The 12,500-nt window shown below is 41.2% G+C and overlaps 1 protein-coding gene across 3 annotated transcripts in view; it reads right to left on the bottom strand.

Annotated features, from left to right (window-relative positions):
- The window catches only part of LOC137652353 (toll-like receptor 2), a 74,564-nt gene that overhangs the window by 45,232 nt on the left and 16,832 nt on the right, over positions 1-12,500 (bottom strand). For all 3 annotated transcript variants that reach the window (XM_068385731.1, XM_068385723.1, XM_068385713.1), the window contains exons 5-7: positions 9,864-9,973; positions 7,755-7,884; positions 1-34 (exon numbers count right to left, since the gene is read on the bottom strand). The exon at positions 1-34 is cut by the window's left edge and continues 76 nt beyond it. In XM_068385731.1, the coding sequence (XP_068241832.1) occupies positions 1-34; positions 7,755-7,884; positions 9,864-9,973 (274 nt within the window). The remainder of the gene's footprint in view (positions 35-7,754; positions 7,885-9,863; positions 9,974-12,500) is intronic.

Here is a 12,500-nt window from a genome sequence, read left to right as displayed (position 1 = left end):
GGCAAATTTTTCAGTAGGTATGGCAGCTGTTCATCTGAGAATGAAAATTAAAATGACTATGAGAGAGAGAGAGAGAGAGAGAGAGAGAGAGAGAGAGAGAGAGAGAGAGAGAGAGAGAGAGAGAGAGGTCACAAGTGCAGCCTAAAATTTTAAATCTCATGGCTATGGTTATTGGAGAGGTATATGACGACCCAATTACACAAATTGAAAAAGGATGGATCTAAGTTTCAGATATTTACTTCTCAAGAATAAGAATCATATTCCAAAAGTCAACCTACAGTAGGTAATAAGTATGTGAAGAAGAGAAATTATTAAGTCAATTATTTTTCCACTGCGAAGATTAAAGACTGATGTTAGGAGAGACTCTTTAGCTATGGTAAGCAGCTCTTCTAGGAAAAGGACACCATGGTATTCCACTGTCTTGGGTTATATTTTTCTTGCTTGAGTGTACACTTGAGGACACTATTGTATCTTATTTCTCTTCCTCTTGTTTTGTTCAAGTTTTTTTTTTTATTTTATATAGGAGATATTTATTTTAATATTGTTACTCTTTTTAAAATATTCTATTTTCCCTTTTTCCTTTCCTCACTGGGCTATTTTCCCTGTTGGAGCCTCTGGGCTTATAGTAACCTGCTTTTCCAACTAGGGTTGTAGCTTGGCTAATAATAATAATAATAATAATAATAATAATAATAATAATAATAATAATAATAATAGGATCATTATCATTATCATACACACCATTACTATATAAAAACCAAAGCACATACGTAAATTAAAAATTATAAAATAACTGATAGGTGCATACAATTACCCCAATTAACAAAGAAAACAGAATATCTTCATAATAATTTCACACTCTTATTTTCGTATTTTCCAACACTATGGCCTTTCTCATTTAAATTAGATGATTGATTTCAACCACCATATTGAAAACATTCCCTCATCTGATGAACTGAACAGATCTCCATTAGTCACTATTTACATTACCACCAACATACTTCAATGTTGAACCTTATCAAAAATTGGTGTCTCTCCTTGTTTATTCCTTTTAATTTCCTTCCTTATATCCTCAAACAGTCACCCCTCACAAGCATTCTAATATTTAAATTCATTGCAGCTGCCTAAATTGCATCTCCTCTTTCCCCTATTCTAAGAGAAGACACTTTAGATATAGTAAGCGGTTCTTGTCTGCGAGTGACTCCGAAATCAAACCAATGTTCCTTACTCTTGGATGGTACAGTTAGTTTCATTAATATCTGCACACTTCATGGGAAGCTAAGAAGACGTCTGACAGCTGTACATGGTATCATGTAACAGTGTGTTTAGCAAAAGGGAAACTGTTGGTAATATATCCTGTAAAATAAAGTTGCTGAGCTCGTAAATACGTGACCAAACGCTTTTTTATTAACTTTACGAAGTGCTGTTAAGCAAATTACAATATTTTTCTATACAGAACTTTGTAAAACAAATGATAAAAAGCTTTTCATCAGCATCTTTGTTTTACAGTTTATTTCTAAACAATTTCCCTTTCAATTGGTAATCTTGTCATACAGATAGAAATGAAATTCCTGGGCAGGTGTAAAAAGGGTGGTCAAAAATCAATATGAATTTCATGAAAATATTGGTCCTTCGAAATAGAATTCTTTATAGATACCAGTCAATGAATACAAAGTTCATTAGTACAACTTCTATGTAACCTGTTGTCAATGTATTTTTATACAACGATACATTCAATATTCGATGGGTTCAAGAGTTTGGTATAAAATCGATGAAGGGAAATATTTCTCCATCTAGTTTAAAGGACACTCATGAAGGGCAGAGGCCGAGATAGAATCAGAGAAAGTCATGCAATGGCTGCCAATGACTTATAGGCTCCCTCCAAACCCGCATCTTTAGCTCACAGGGATCGTGAGGTTGCAGAAACTACAAGAAACTATAGAGTTAGAACGGGACTCAAACCCCAGTCCGGCATATTGTAATGCAGGAAAGTTTCCAATAGGCCACCATTGGATACTCGGGCACAATATTGTACCAACCGTGTGTCAAACGATCGTACATAAATTATTTTGTATATATTATGCTTGTATCTGCGCTCTTCCCTCGCACTAAAAAGAACCTAAATAATCATGTCTCCGGTTTTCCTCTGTAACATTGTCTGTCTTGTGAACATGAAAATGCTTGTTGCCTTGAGGTTTTCATATAAAGGAGTATTCTATAATAAAGTTACTCAGTTGATTGCTTCCTGCCTTTCTCTCGGCCCGTCACATTGGTGACCCCGGAAGTCGACTCGCTCCCACCGCCTTCCACCCCCACCCCCTCGCCCCCCCATCGTTGGTACTATGGCGGACTCTACGGCAGTTGGCGCTACGGCCGCCCCATTCAAACTTTCATTGTTTGCCAACGGAGAGGCGTGTGCTTGGTTTCAGCGCGCAGAAGTCCAGTTTCGCATCAGGGGCGTGACTCGCTTAACCAACAAAGCAGATTATGTTCTAGCGGCGATACCCAAGGACACCTTCCCAAAAATATCCGACTGGCTTTGTGAACAAGGAGACACCCCAATAGCGTATGACGCCCTCAAAACATACCTTCTACAGCAGTACTCGCCGTCGCCAGCCGCCCGTATAGCAAAGCTTTTTCAGCTCTCACAACAACCGTTGGGGGACCAAAGGGCTTCGCTTGCCCTCAGGGAAATGACCAGTATCGCTCCCCTGAAACCTGATGCAGAAGGCTCTCCTCGTGAGGTGAATCTACTTCGTGCCCTTTGGATACGCTGTTTACGCGGACCTATACGCGCTGCCATACCCGATGTCGATAGTTTACCCATAAAGGACTTGATGACCAAAGCCGACGCCCTTATGGACAGCCACTTCAAGACCCCCATCAACGCCTCCACCCCTGACGAAGAGGATGCCTATTCAACGTCAACCGAAGCTGACATGAATACCGTAGGACATACACGCATACCCCGTGACGTGCCGAAGCAGCGACAAAGCCGCCCACCACCCACCAATCGCTCGCGCCCCAATGAGCGACTTCTACAGCCACTTACTACCTCCCATTTGCCGCAGTTTTCCTACTACCACTTCTTATTCGGGGCAACCGCGAAGAAATGTGCGAAGGATTGTCAGTGGCCAAAAAACGTGTGAGTAGGCCATCGCTCGTGGCGGTGGCCTCCCGTGTTTCTAATCTTTTCTTTTTACAGGATGCAGGAACTGGCGTGCGATTTTTGGTAGACACGGGTGCTTGTCGTTCTCTTTTGCCAAGGAAACTCTTCAGGACACGACGTAGTCTGTCTACATCTGCCGACGTCCGCTTGGTAGCTGCCAACGGATCTGCGATACCCACCTACGGTTACGAGAACCTCACATTATCGTTCGGAAACGGTAAATTCAATTGGAAGTTTCTCGTTGCTGACGTCACATTGCCAATCCTCGGTGCGGATTTCCTCTCTCATTTCCACCTTCCGGTCGATGTCGCCCACCGACGATTGGTTAACGCAGACTCGTACTTGTCGACACCTCTTCAACCCGGCCCCTCTAACCTCACTCTCCACATCAGCGCACCCACGGATGCCTACGCCCACCTCCTTATGTCGAACCCGGAAGTTTTCCGTCCAGACCTTCGCCAAACGCCCATGGTTCCTGCCAAGCACGGTATTTATCACCATATCAAGACGACGGGACTCCCAGTCTTCGAAATATTCGGACGTCTGGCACCGGAACGATTGGCAGCCGCCAAACAGACGTTCGCCGAAATGGAGGAAATGGACCTTTGCCAAAAGGCCTTCAGCCCATGGTCGTCACCCTTACACATCGTTCTGAAGAAAGACGGCTCCCTCCGTCCGTGTGGGGATTACAGGTGCCTGAACATGCAAACAGAACTGGATCACTACCCCCTCCCAAACATTGCCGACGTGACCTCCCACCAGCACAAAGCGAAGGTTTTCTCTACGCTCGACCTCCTGAAGAGATATTAGCAGGTGCCTATGAACCCAGAAGACATCCCCAAGACTGCCATCACCACTCCATTTGGTACATACACCTTCAATTACTCCTGTTTTGGCCTTCCTAATGCTGGGGCCACATTTCAACGTCTCATGGATGGCATCTTAGGGGACCTCCCTTTCTGTCTATGTTATGTGGACGAAATACTTGTGTTCTCCTCCTCAAAAGAGGAACAGCTCCATCACCTGCGCATCGTGCTCGACCGCCTGCAACAAAACGGCCTTGTAGTCCGGTACAACAAGTGTACCTTTGGCGCCAACGAAGTGTCATTCTTACGGCAACGCATCACTCCTGAAGGAGTCCATCCCCTCCCTGAGAAAGTAGCAGCCGTTCAGAACTTCCCTGCGCCCTAGACCGTCAAAGCTCTGCAGAAATTCTTGGGCATGATCAACTATTATCAACGTTTTCTGCCAGCCATTGCCGCCACTCTTGCTCCCCTCTACGCCTCCCTCAAGGGCAAGCCAAAGGACCTGAAGTGGGGTCCCCTTCAAGAAGCAGCCTTCTGCAATGCAAAGAAGGCCCTATCAACTGCTGCGGCTCTCACTTTTCCTATCCCACACGCCCCTCTCCTCTCCACCGATGCTAGCGACGTTGCTATTGGTGCAGTACTCGAGCAGGTGGTCAACGGCTCGCCCCGCCCATTGGCCTTCTTCAGAAGAAAACTGTCCAAGGCAGAATCGGGTTATTCTACCTTCGATCGAGAATTGCTGGCAGTGCACTTGGCTGTCTGTCACTTTCGCCATTTCTTAGAAGGTACGCCCTTCGTCATTCACAGAGACCACATGCCTCTGGTGCACACCTTTACTCGACAGTCTGATGCCTGGTCCACCCGTCAACGCCGACATCTCTCCGCCGTGGCTGAATACAATTGCACCCTTCAATACGTCCCTGGGAAAATGAATACCGTTGCCGATGCCCTGTCAAGAAACACGTTGGCTGCTGTTCAACTGGGATTGGATTACAACGCCCTGGCTGAAGCCCAACGACAGGATCCAGAGTATCAAGCATGTAGGACATCCTGCACTTCCCTCCGTTGGGAAGACTTTCCCCTCGAAGACTCCAACACCACCCTCCTCTGTGACGTCAGTACTGGTAGAGCGCGACCTTGGATTCATGCTGCCATGCGACGGCAGGTGTTTCATTTCATTCACGCCCTTTCACATCCCTCGTCCGTTCTACTGCACAGCTGCTGAAGGCAAAGTTCATTTGGCACGGAATTTCTAAGGATGCTAAGGATTGGGTCCGCGCCTGTACTTCTTGCCAAACTTCCAAAGTACATCGACACACAGAATCAGGAGTGGGCACCTTTCCTAAACTTCAGCGTCGTTTTGCACACATTCACGTCGACGTTGTAGGCCCCCAACCCACATCACAAGCACACCGTTAGCTGTTCACTATCATCGACTGCTCCACTCGTTGCCCTGAAGCCATTCCCATGGAAACTGCAACGTCCGCCTCATGTACATCTGCCTTACTCTCTGGATGGATTTCAAAATTTGGTATCCCTGAGCATATTACTTCTGACAGGGGAACCACCTTCACCTCTCAATTGTGGACATCATTAGCGAATCTCCTGGACATCACCCTACATCAGACAACGGCCTTCAACCCCGCTGCCAATGGAATGGTTGAACGTTTTCATCGCACCCTCAAAGCAGCTTTGATGTCCCGCTGCAAGGATTGCAACTGGTTTACTCAGCTTCCCTGGGTCCTCCTGTGACTAAGGACCACTCCTAAAGACACCCTTGACGTCTCGGCAGCTAAAATGGTGTATGGCAACCCGTTGGTTGTCCCTGCCAAATTTTTTCCTTCTACAACCCTTTCCGACGATCTCCAGTGCATACGTCACGTCGTGGGAAAATTTACTCAGTGCCGCCAGACTTACAAGCCCCCAGCGAAGCATCACATACCAACGGACTTGCACTCTGCAACGCATGTCTTCCTGCACAACGACACTAGCAAGCCACCGCTAACGCCCCCTTACACGGGCCCTTTCCTTGTGATCCGACGCAGTCCGAAAGCATTCCTACTAAACATTCGTGGCAAAGAAGACTGGGTCTCCATTGATCGTCTAAAACCTGCTTATCTTCTGCCAGATGACCCGCCTACAGTTCGCCTCTCTAGATCAGGGCGCCCTATTTAACATGTACAGTATGTCCTTTTTAGGGGGTGGGGAGCCATGTACCAACCGTGTGTCACACGATCGTACATAAATTATTTTGTATATATTATGCTTGTATCTGCGCTCTTCCCTCGCTCTAAAAAGAACCTGAATAATCATGTCTCCGGTTTTCCTCTGTAACATTGTCTGTCTTGTGAACATGAAAATGCCTGTTGCCTTGAGGTTTTGTATATAAAGGAGAGTGTTCTATAATAAAGTTACTCAGTTGATTGCTTCCTGCCTTTGAGTCGCAACCTTCCTCTCGGCCCGTCACAATATTCTGACTTATTTCTCTTCCACTTGTTTTGTTAAAGTTTTTATACTTCATATATAAAATATATATTTTAATGTTACTTTTTTTAAAGATATTATTGTTCCTGTTTCCTTTCCTCACTAGGCTATTTTCCCTGCTGGGGCCCCCAGTCTTATAGCATCCTGCTTTTCCAACTAGGGTTGTAGCTTAGCAAGTAATAATAATAATAATAATAATAATAATAATAATAATAATAATAATAATAATGTATGTATTATTGTTTCCTCGTGATAGAGGAAATCTACCAATTCTGTTTATGACTACAAAAAAGGTAACTAGCTAAAACCTTGAATGATTCATCCAATTGTGTAAAGTCTACTTTATTTACAAGCCCCACCTATCCACCTTACTCTTTTAAAGCAGATATGAATGTTCAAAGTCAAATAAAACAAACAAGTTAAGATGAGACGCAACAAGTTATATACATGGACCAGAAAATACCCATGGAGAGGCCAATGGAACTGACATTCCAAAAGGAACTGACCTTTCTATAGACCTTATGTCAACTAGTTCTAAATCAGGCAACATAACCAGTGTTGAAAAATAAGACTGAAAAAAAGGGTATAAAAAATTTATTATATTTTCAGTGAAAATATACTATGGATGAGGATAGAGCTCCAAAGAGGATATTCTTGGCTTAAGTCGATGGAATAAAACCTGTAGGCGGTCAAGAAAAGATTGGAGAAGATGCTTGGAGGAGGATGTAAAAATCTCTGGGGGAAACACAAATGAATGGTTCCATCAGGCACAGGATAGAGAAGAGTGGAGAATCCTATCACGAGCAGTCATGGGTCAAAATGTGGCCTAAGAACCACCGGAGTAAGAGTAAGTTCAGTGAAGTTTACCCAGGAGGAGCAAACTCTATTGCACCACTGGGTCGACTGACACACAACTGAGTAGTCTTTTCCACCCCTAAAAGACAAATGATATCACCAAGCATAGTATGCCTTATATTCTTATTAAGTGGCTAACCATGGCTATTGTCCCACTTGGTAACAGTAAAAGAGATACTTTATAGCCACTTCTCTAGGTGATGGACATTCCAACATTAAACGAATATTCTAAAATCTTGGATAGTGCAATAGTTTCTATGCCATAGTCTTCCAATGCCTTAGAATCGAGTTCTCTTGCTTAATGGTACACAGAATTAAAATTTTTTTTGTAGTTTTCTCTTCCCTTTATTTCTAAGCAATGTGTTTAGCAGCTTTACTGGAAGGACCACGGATGCCTAGTAGTTTATCAAGATGTGGCCTTTTACTTGGATGTTACTTACCTAGTGTTTTATTAGCAGATCCTTTCATAAATAGAGACGTAAGGGACTCGAGCTTCTCAAGGTTACGAAGATCCTGAGCATTAAAGTCAGGGTTACCGCTGAGATCTAACGTTTTCAAAGAGCGTAGAACCTGCAATAGAGTATACAGTAAATGAATAAAATAATGCAATAAGAAAAAATTGGGGTGAATAATGTTCAGTGGGACAGGCGTAAACTTTCTTATTACTTGTCAAATCGGTTTTATTTAAAGGGAAATTTCAGTTTAACTCGGTCTGAAATGTGATGATATGAAGCTATCTTTACTTTAAAAAAAAATATGATTTAGTGTTACCTTGCCAGAGTGAAGGAGAATGGGAAGGAAACATAGGGTTGAGACTTAGTCTTATGGTTAGCTAAAGATATGGCAGTCTAAGGGGGGATCGCCAGGGGCATAGCCATCCCTCCCACCCGTTTGGTAAGTAGGTAAGGATATGGCTCATAGGTTAGGTTAGGTGGAGAACCTTAGGTTAGGTGGTGTTCTTAAGCTTGTTTCCCTTTTATTGTGTGGTTTTCCAATTATAACTTTTGAAATTTTACACCCGGTTTGTCTCAACGAACTACAAAGACTCCAAAAGATCTCAATGTATACCGACTAGTAGGCCATACATTAAAAGTATAACTCTCCCTTGTATGTAGATTGATAATTTTATTAATTCAGTGTAAAAAAAAAAATCTCTTGCAATGCTTTTGTGGTAAATGTGAGATTCTTTCCAATTAATCAACTGTCACATAGAGAAGTCATTGAAATTGCTGGAAGCATTTCATGAGAACAATGAATAATTTACCAAAGTGAAGAAGAGGAATTGAGGGGGGGGGGGGGGAATTAAGTAGAAATACGATTTAATTACAAAAAACAACTTTCTATATAGCAATTTTCCCAATATTTTTGGTCGTCACTTAAACGTTGAAAATATAAGATAATTACAGCAACTACTTTTCCATCAAAATGATTTTCATATAACTCAAATAGAAGATTAAAGTATAATAAAGTTAGGAATATTAGACTTGAAAATCAATCTTACTTTAGAAATTCTACAGTGTCTCCAATATTAGATAGAAACTGTCAGTCTTGTTTACCAATTATTGATAGCTTAAATTTCAAGACTTGCTTGAGATGTAAAAAGAGTAATTGAACTTGCATATATAGTCAATATATAGTTGAGCATGGAAGGTGGGGAGGAAGTGGGGAGGAATTGGGGTAGAAGTGGGTAGAAGTGGGTAGGAAAAGGGGAAGAAGTGAGGAAGAAGTGAGGAGGGCTTGAGAGGAACCTGTTGGGGGATGGTAAGAGAGGGAGGTAGAGAGTTAGATGGCGATATATGGTGAAGGATGATATGGATAGAAGAGGTTTTTTGGAAGAGGATGCCTTTGATAGAAGGCATTGGAGAGGGCACATCAGGCAACCGACCCCTTGATGTAGGGATAACGGTGGGAAAGAATATGATACAGTCAATATAGTCTCTCTCTTGGTGGGAATAGAATATATCAGCCCTACAATTACTATGTGATTAGTTTTTGCTGTAATTAGTATCAAAAGATTGTCCTAAACATTATTTCAAACATTATTTCTGATGGTAAAAATTTCACTTATTTCTCTTGCTCCTATTTTACATCTGAAACCTCAGTAACCATTAATTAGAAATAAGTCATTACTGTAAAATAATTAAAGATACATAGCATTTGAAAAAAAAGTGATTACATAGTTTTGAAGAGACTTTTTTAACCCCTTATACAAAAATTAAAATCTTAATCTTATAAAAAAAAAAAACCTTCTCTTAAAAAAACCCCGTTAAAGTAGAAAAGTCTACTCCGATATAATTCTAAAAAGGATGAAGATATATAAATAGATACAAAGTTAGATAAGATACATAAACTGATTTTCTTATCTAAAATAGAGGAAAATAACAGAATATGTGAAATATGATTACTCATTAACTATGAAGACTCTTCATTACTTTATTCTCTCATCCATATAGATAAGGAGGGAGAAACTACTTTCTACACAAAAAGAGTTTTCAAAAATTAAAACGGTTCTTTCAATAACGGCAATAAAAAAGAAATATATAGTTTACCGTATTAGATGTGAAAATAGTTGCACCATCATCGCTCCCTATTTCGCAATAAGAGAGATCCAAGTGCTCCAATTTTGGGAAATTTTGCAGTAGGTCTGGTAGTTTGGAATCTGAGAAAAATAAAACAATTACTGAGAGAGAGAGAGAGAGAGAGAGAGAGAGAGAGAGAGAGAGAGAGAGAGAGAGAGAGAGAGAGAGAGAGAGAGAGAGAGAGAGAGAGAGAGAGAGAGAGAGAGAGAGAGAGTTTCATCTTGCGGAGTGACACCTGAATTTATGTAGCAAACAGCAGTCTAAATATCTATTTCAGAAGATTTCTCTCTACAGTGCTTTGGAATATAGAGTAAGTACAGTTTTTAAAGAGCATATAGTAGTAATTAATCTAAGACCTCCACGAACCCTGACTACATCCCATGATAATGCAATAATATTATGTAAACTCTTATAAGGGTGAAGGCAAGTCAAATAAAAGGTCCCACCCACCTATTGGTATAATTCCAAACACAGATATACCGTTATTCAAAAATGCTTATACAGTAAGATAGTCCTTTGCTTACACCTGACGGCATTGGAGGAAATAATAAAAACTATTCCATTGCTAAATGTCTAATAACATAGGCTTTGAACTATAGCCTTCAGTTATCTTTAGTCCTCTTCTTGATATTTCTGAATGGTGTCTTGGTCAAGCTTGGTAGATGGGGCCAAGTAGTCAGGTGGTTAATCATAAAAGATACTTTATCGATATTTTTATTAATGTCTTAATTTTTTCTCTGAAGTGATTAGTCTGGAAGGTGCTTTGACTTGCAAGTCTTAACTTGGATTTTGTAATTTTGCGCTGAGATTTGTTTATATTTTGTTTACAGTTCATATCTACTTCCAAATTGTAAATGTCTTTAGCTGAAAAAAAGTAGTCCAGGAAGCTACCATCAACTAAACTAAGCACTTGATTCGGCGATAGGAAAAATAGGAAAAACATTTGTAAAAGAAAACACAAACCAGAAGACACTTCTGTGGAGTGAATACCATATTTGATTCATTAAAGAAGTACAGTCTCAGAAATCTACTCCAAAGTCATATTTCTTTGTTTCAAACATATAGGATATCCTTTCACATATAATTAAGTTCTGTATCGGAATTCCTAACATGTATATTTTGAGGCATATTCCAACAGAATTCCTAAGAATGAAATTCGTCTAAGTAGAAATAATGTCCTCTGCACATCATATCTGTGACTTATGCCAGTTCTGAAACCTTTTGTACATGTTTTATTAAATATAGAACAGTACTGAAAAAAAAAATTCAGAGTTGAAACCCCAGATATGAAACTATTCTGACCATGGTAGAAAATGTAATATCTGTCTGTATTTGACCATGCGATTAGGTCAACTGGTGTCGGAGGCGGGTTCTGAGTAGTGCTGTGAAATAAGAAATGAATTATGCTAAATCCAGCAACATGAAAGTGTGAATTGCCAAGGCAAATCTGAGCTATAGCGGAAGTTGTAAGCTCGGACTACACTGGCTGCAGAGAATTTTCCATCAAATAGAGTTGAGGATGAAAATATACAAGCATGATGTGCACAAGCCTTGGAAGACAGACCTGATAAGTTGCCATGTGGGGTGTAGGTATGATTAACCTCGTGAAACAACAGGGCAAAGTGGCCGAGGCATTACCAACATGCTTGAGTGATGATCAGACACACAGGAAGAGGCACATAAGCACACATAACAGTGATGATGAAAAGTGAGGTTGTCCAGAAACTGACCCAGTTACAATGAATGGTCAGGTCGTTTGAAAAGCAGTAACCACCGTGAACATTTTCAGTCAATCGTCTATGGGCTGGCAACGCAAGAGACTGTGTCTAGTACAAGGCTAGACAATCTAACAAACAAGTCAATCAAGTTCTTCTTAGATGTAGACATTCACGGGTGGCATGGATGAGGGAAGACTATACAAATTTTGTGATTACTGTCATAAGTGTTCGTAATAGAAGTGAAAGACTGCAGTCTGAATGTTAAAGAGACTGAAATGAAATATGTCAACCACTACTACAGAAATACGCTTTGCATGATGCAAAAAAGCAACATGAAGGAGAACTATATTCCTAAACTTTGGGTAAGAGACTTGCTTCTCAATTTTGCAACCCATATATACAAGGAGTGCTATAGCTTTGCAATCCAGAGCGCCAACCTAACCAAAGGGGATAAGAAAGCAATTACTCGTATGCACACTAGGCACCTAGTGAATACTCGACACTGTGAATATTTATTTGACGATATCCAATTATTGGCAGATCTTGTGATGGCTATCAAGAACCTCATAGATAGCTTAAACCCGAAGAACATATCCTGGTATGCACATAATATCTAAGGACAAGATGCAGCATTTAGGACAATGTCTTCAGGGAAAGGCAGCGGAGAGCAACCTCTAATCTGAGAAAGAAGAGGTTATAGTCAGTAACCAAGAGGGACCTCAGTATTTACAGGCAGTGTGGGGATGAGCAGAGTGCCCAGCTCTAGAGTCTTGAAGCTCCTACTCACATCAAGCCTACGCTTATCTCTCAAGAGATTTGCCAACAAAAAAAAATGAGTGAGGCACTCAATTTCCCACCCAATAGCCGAGGACGAGGGGACAGAGGCAGA

Source organism: Palaemon carinicauda, chromosome 1 (genome assembly GCF_036898095.1).
Source record: "Palaemon carinicauda isolate YSFRI2023 chromosome 1, ASM3689809v2, whole genome shotgun sequence".
Classification (NCBI taxonomy): domain Eukaryota; kingdom Metazoa; phylum Arthropoda; class Malacostraca; order Decapoda; family Palaemonidae; genus Palaemon; species Palaemon carinicauda.
Note: the sequence above shows the minus strand (reverse complement) of the source record. Positions and strands in the feature narration are given on the sequence as shown.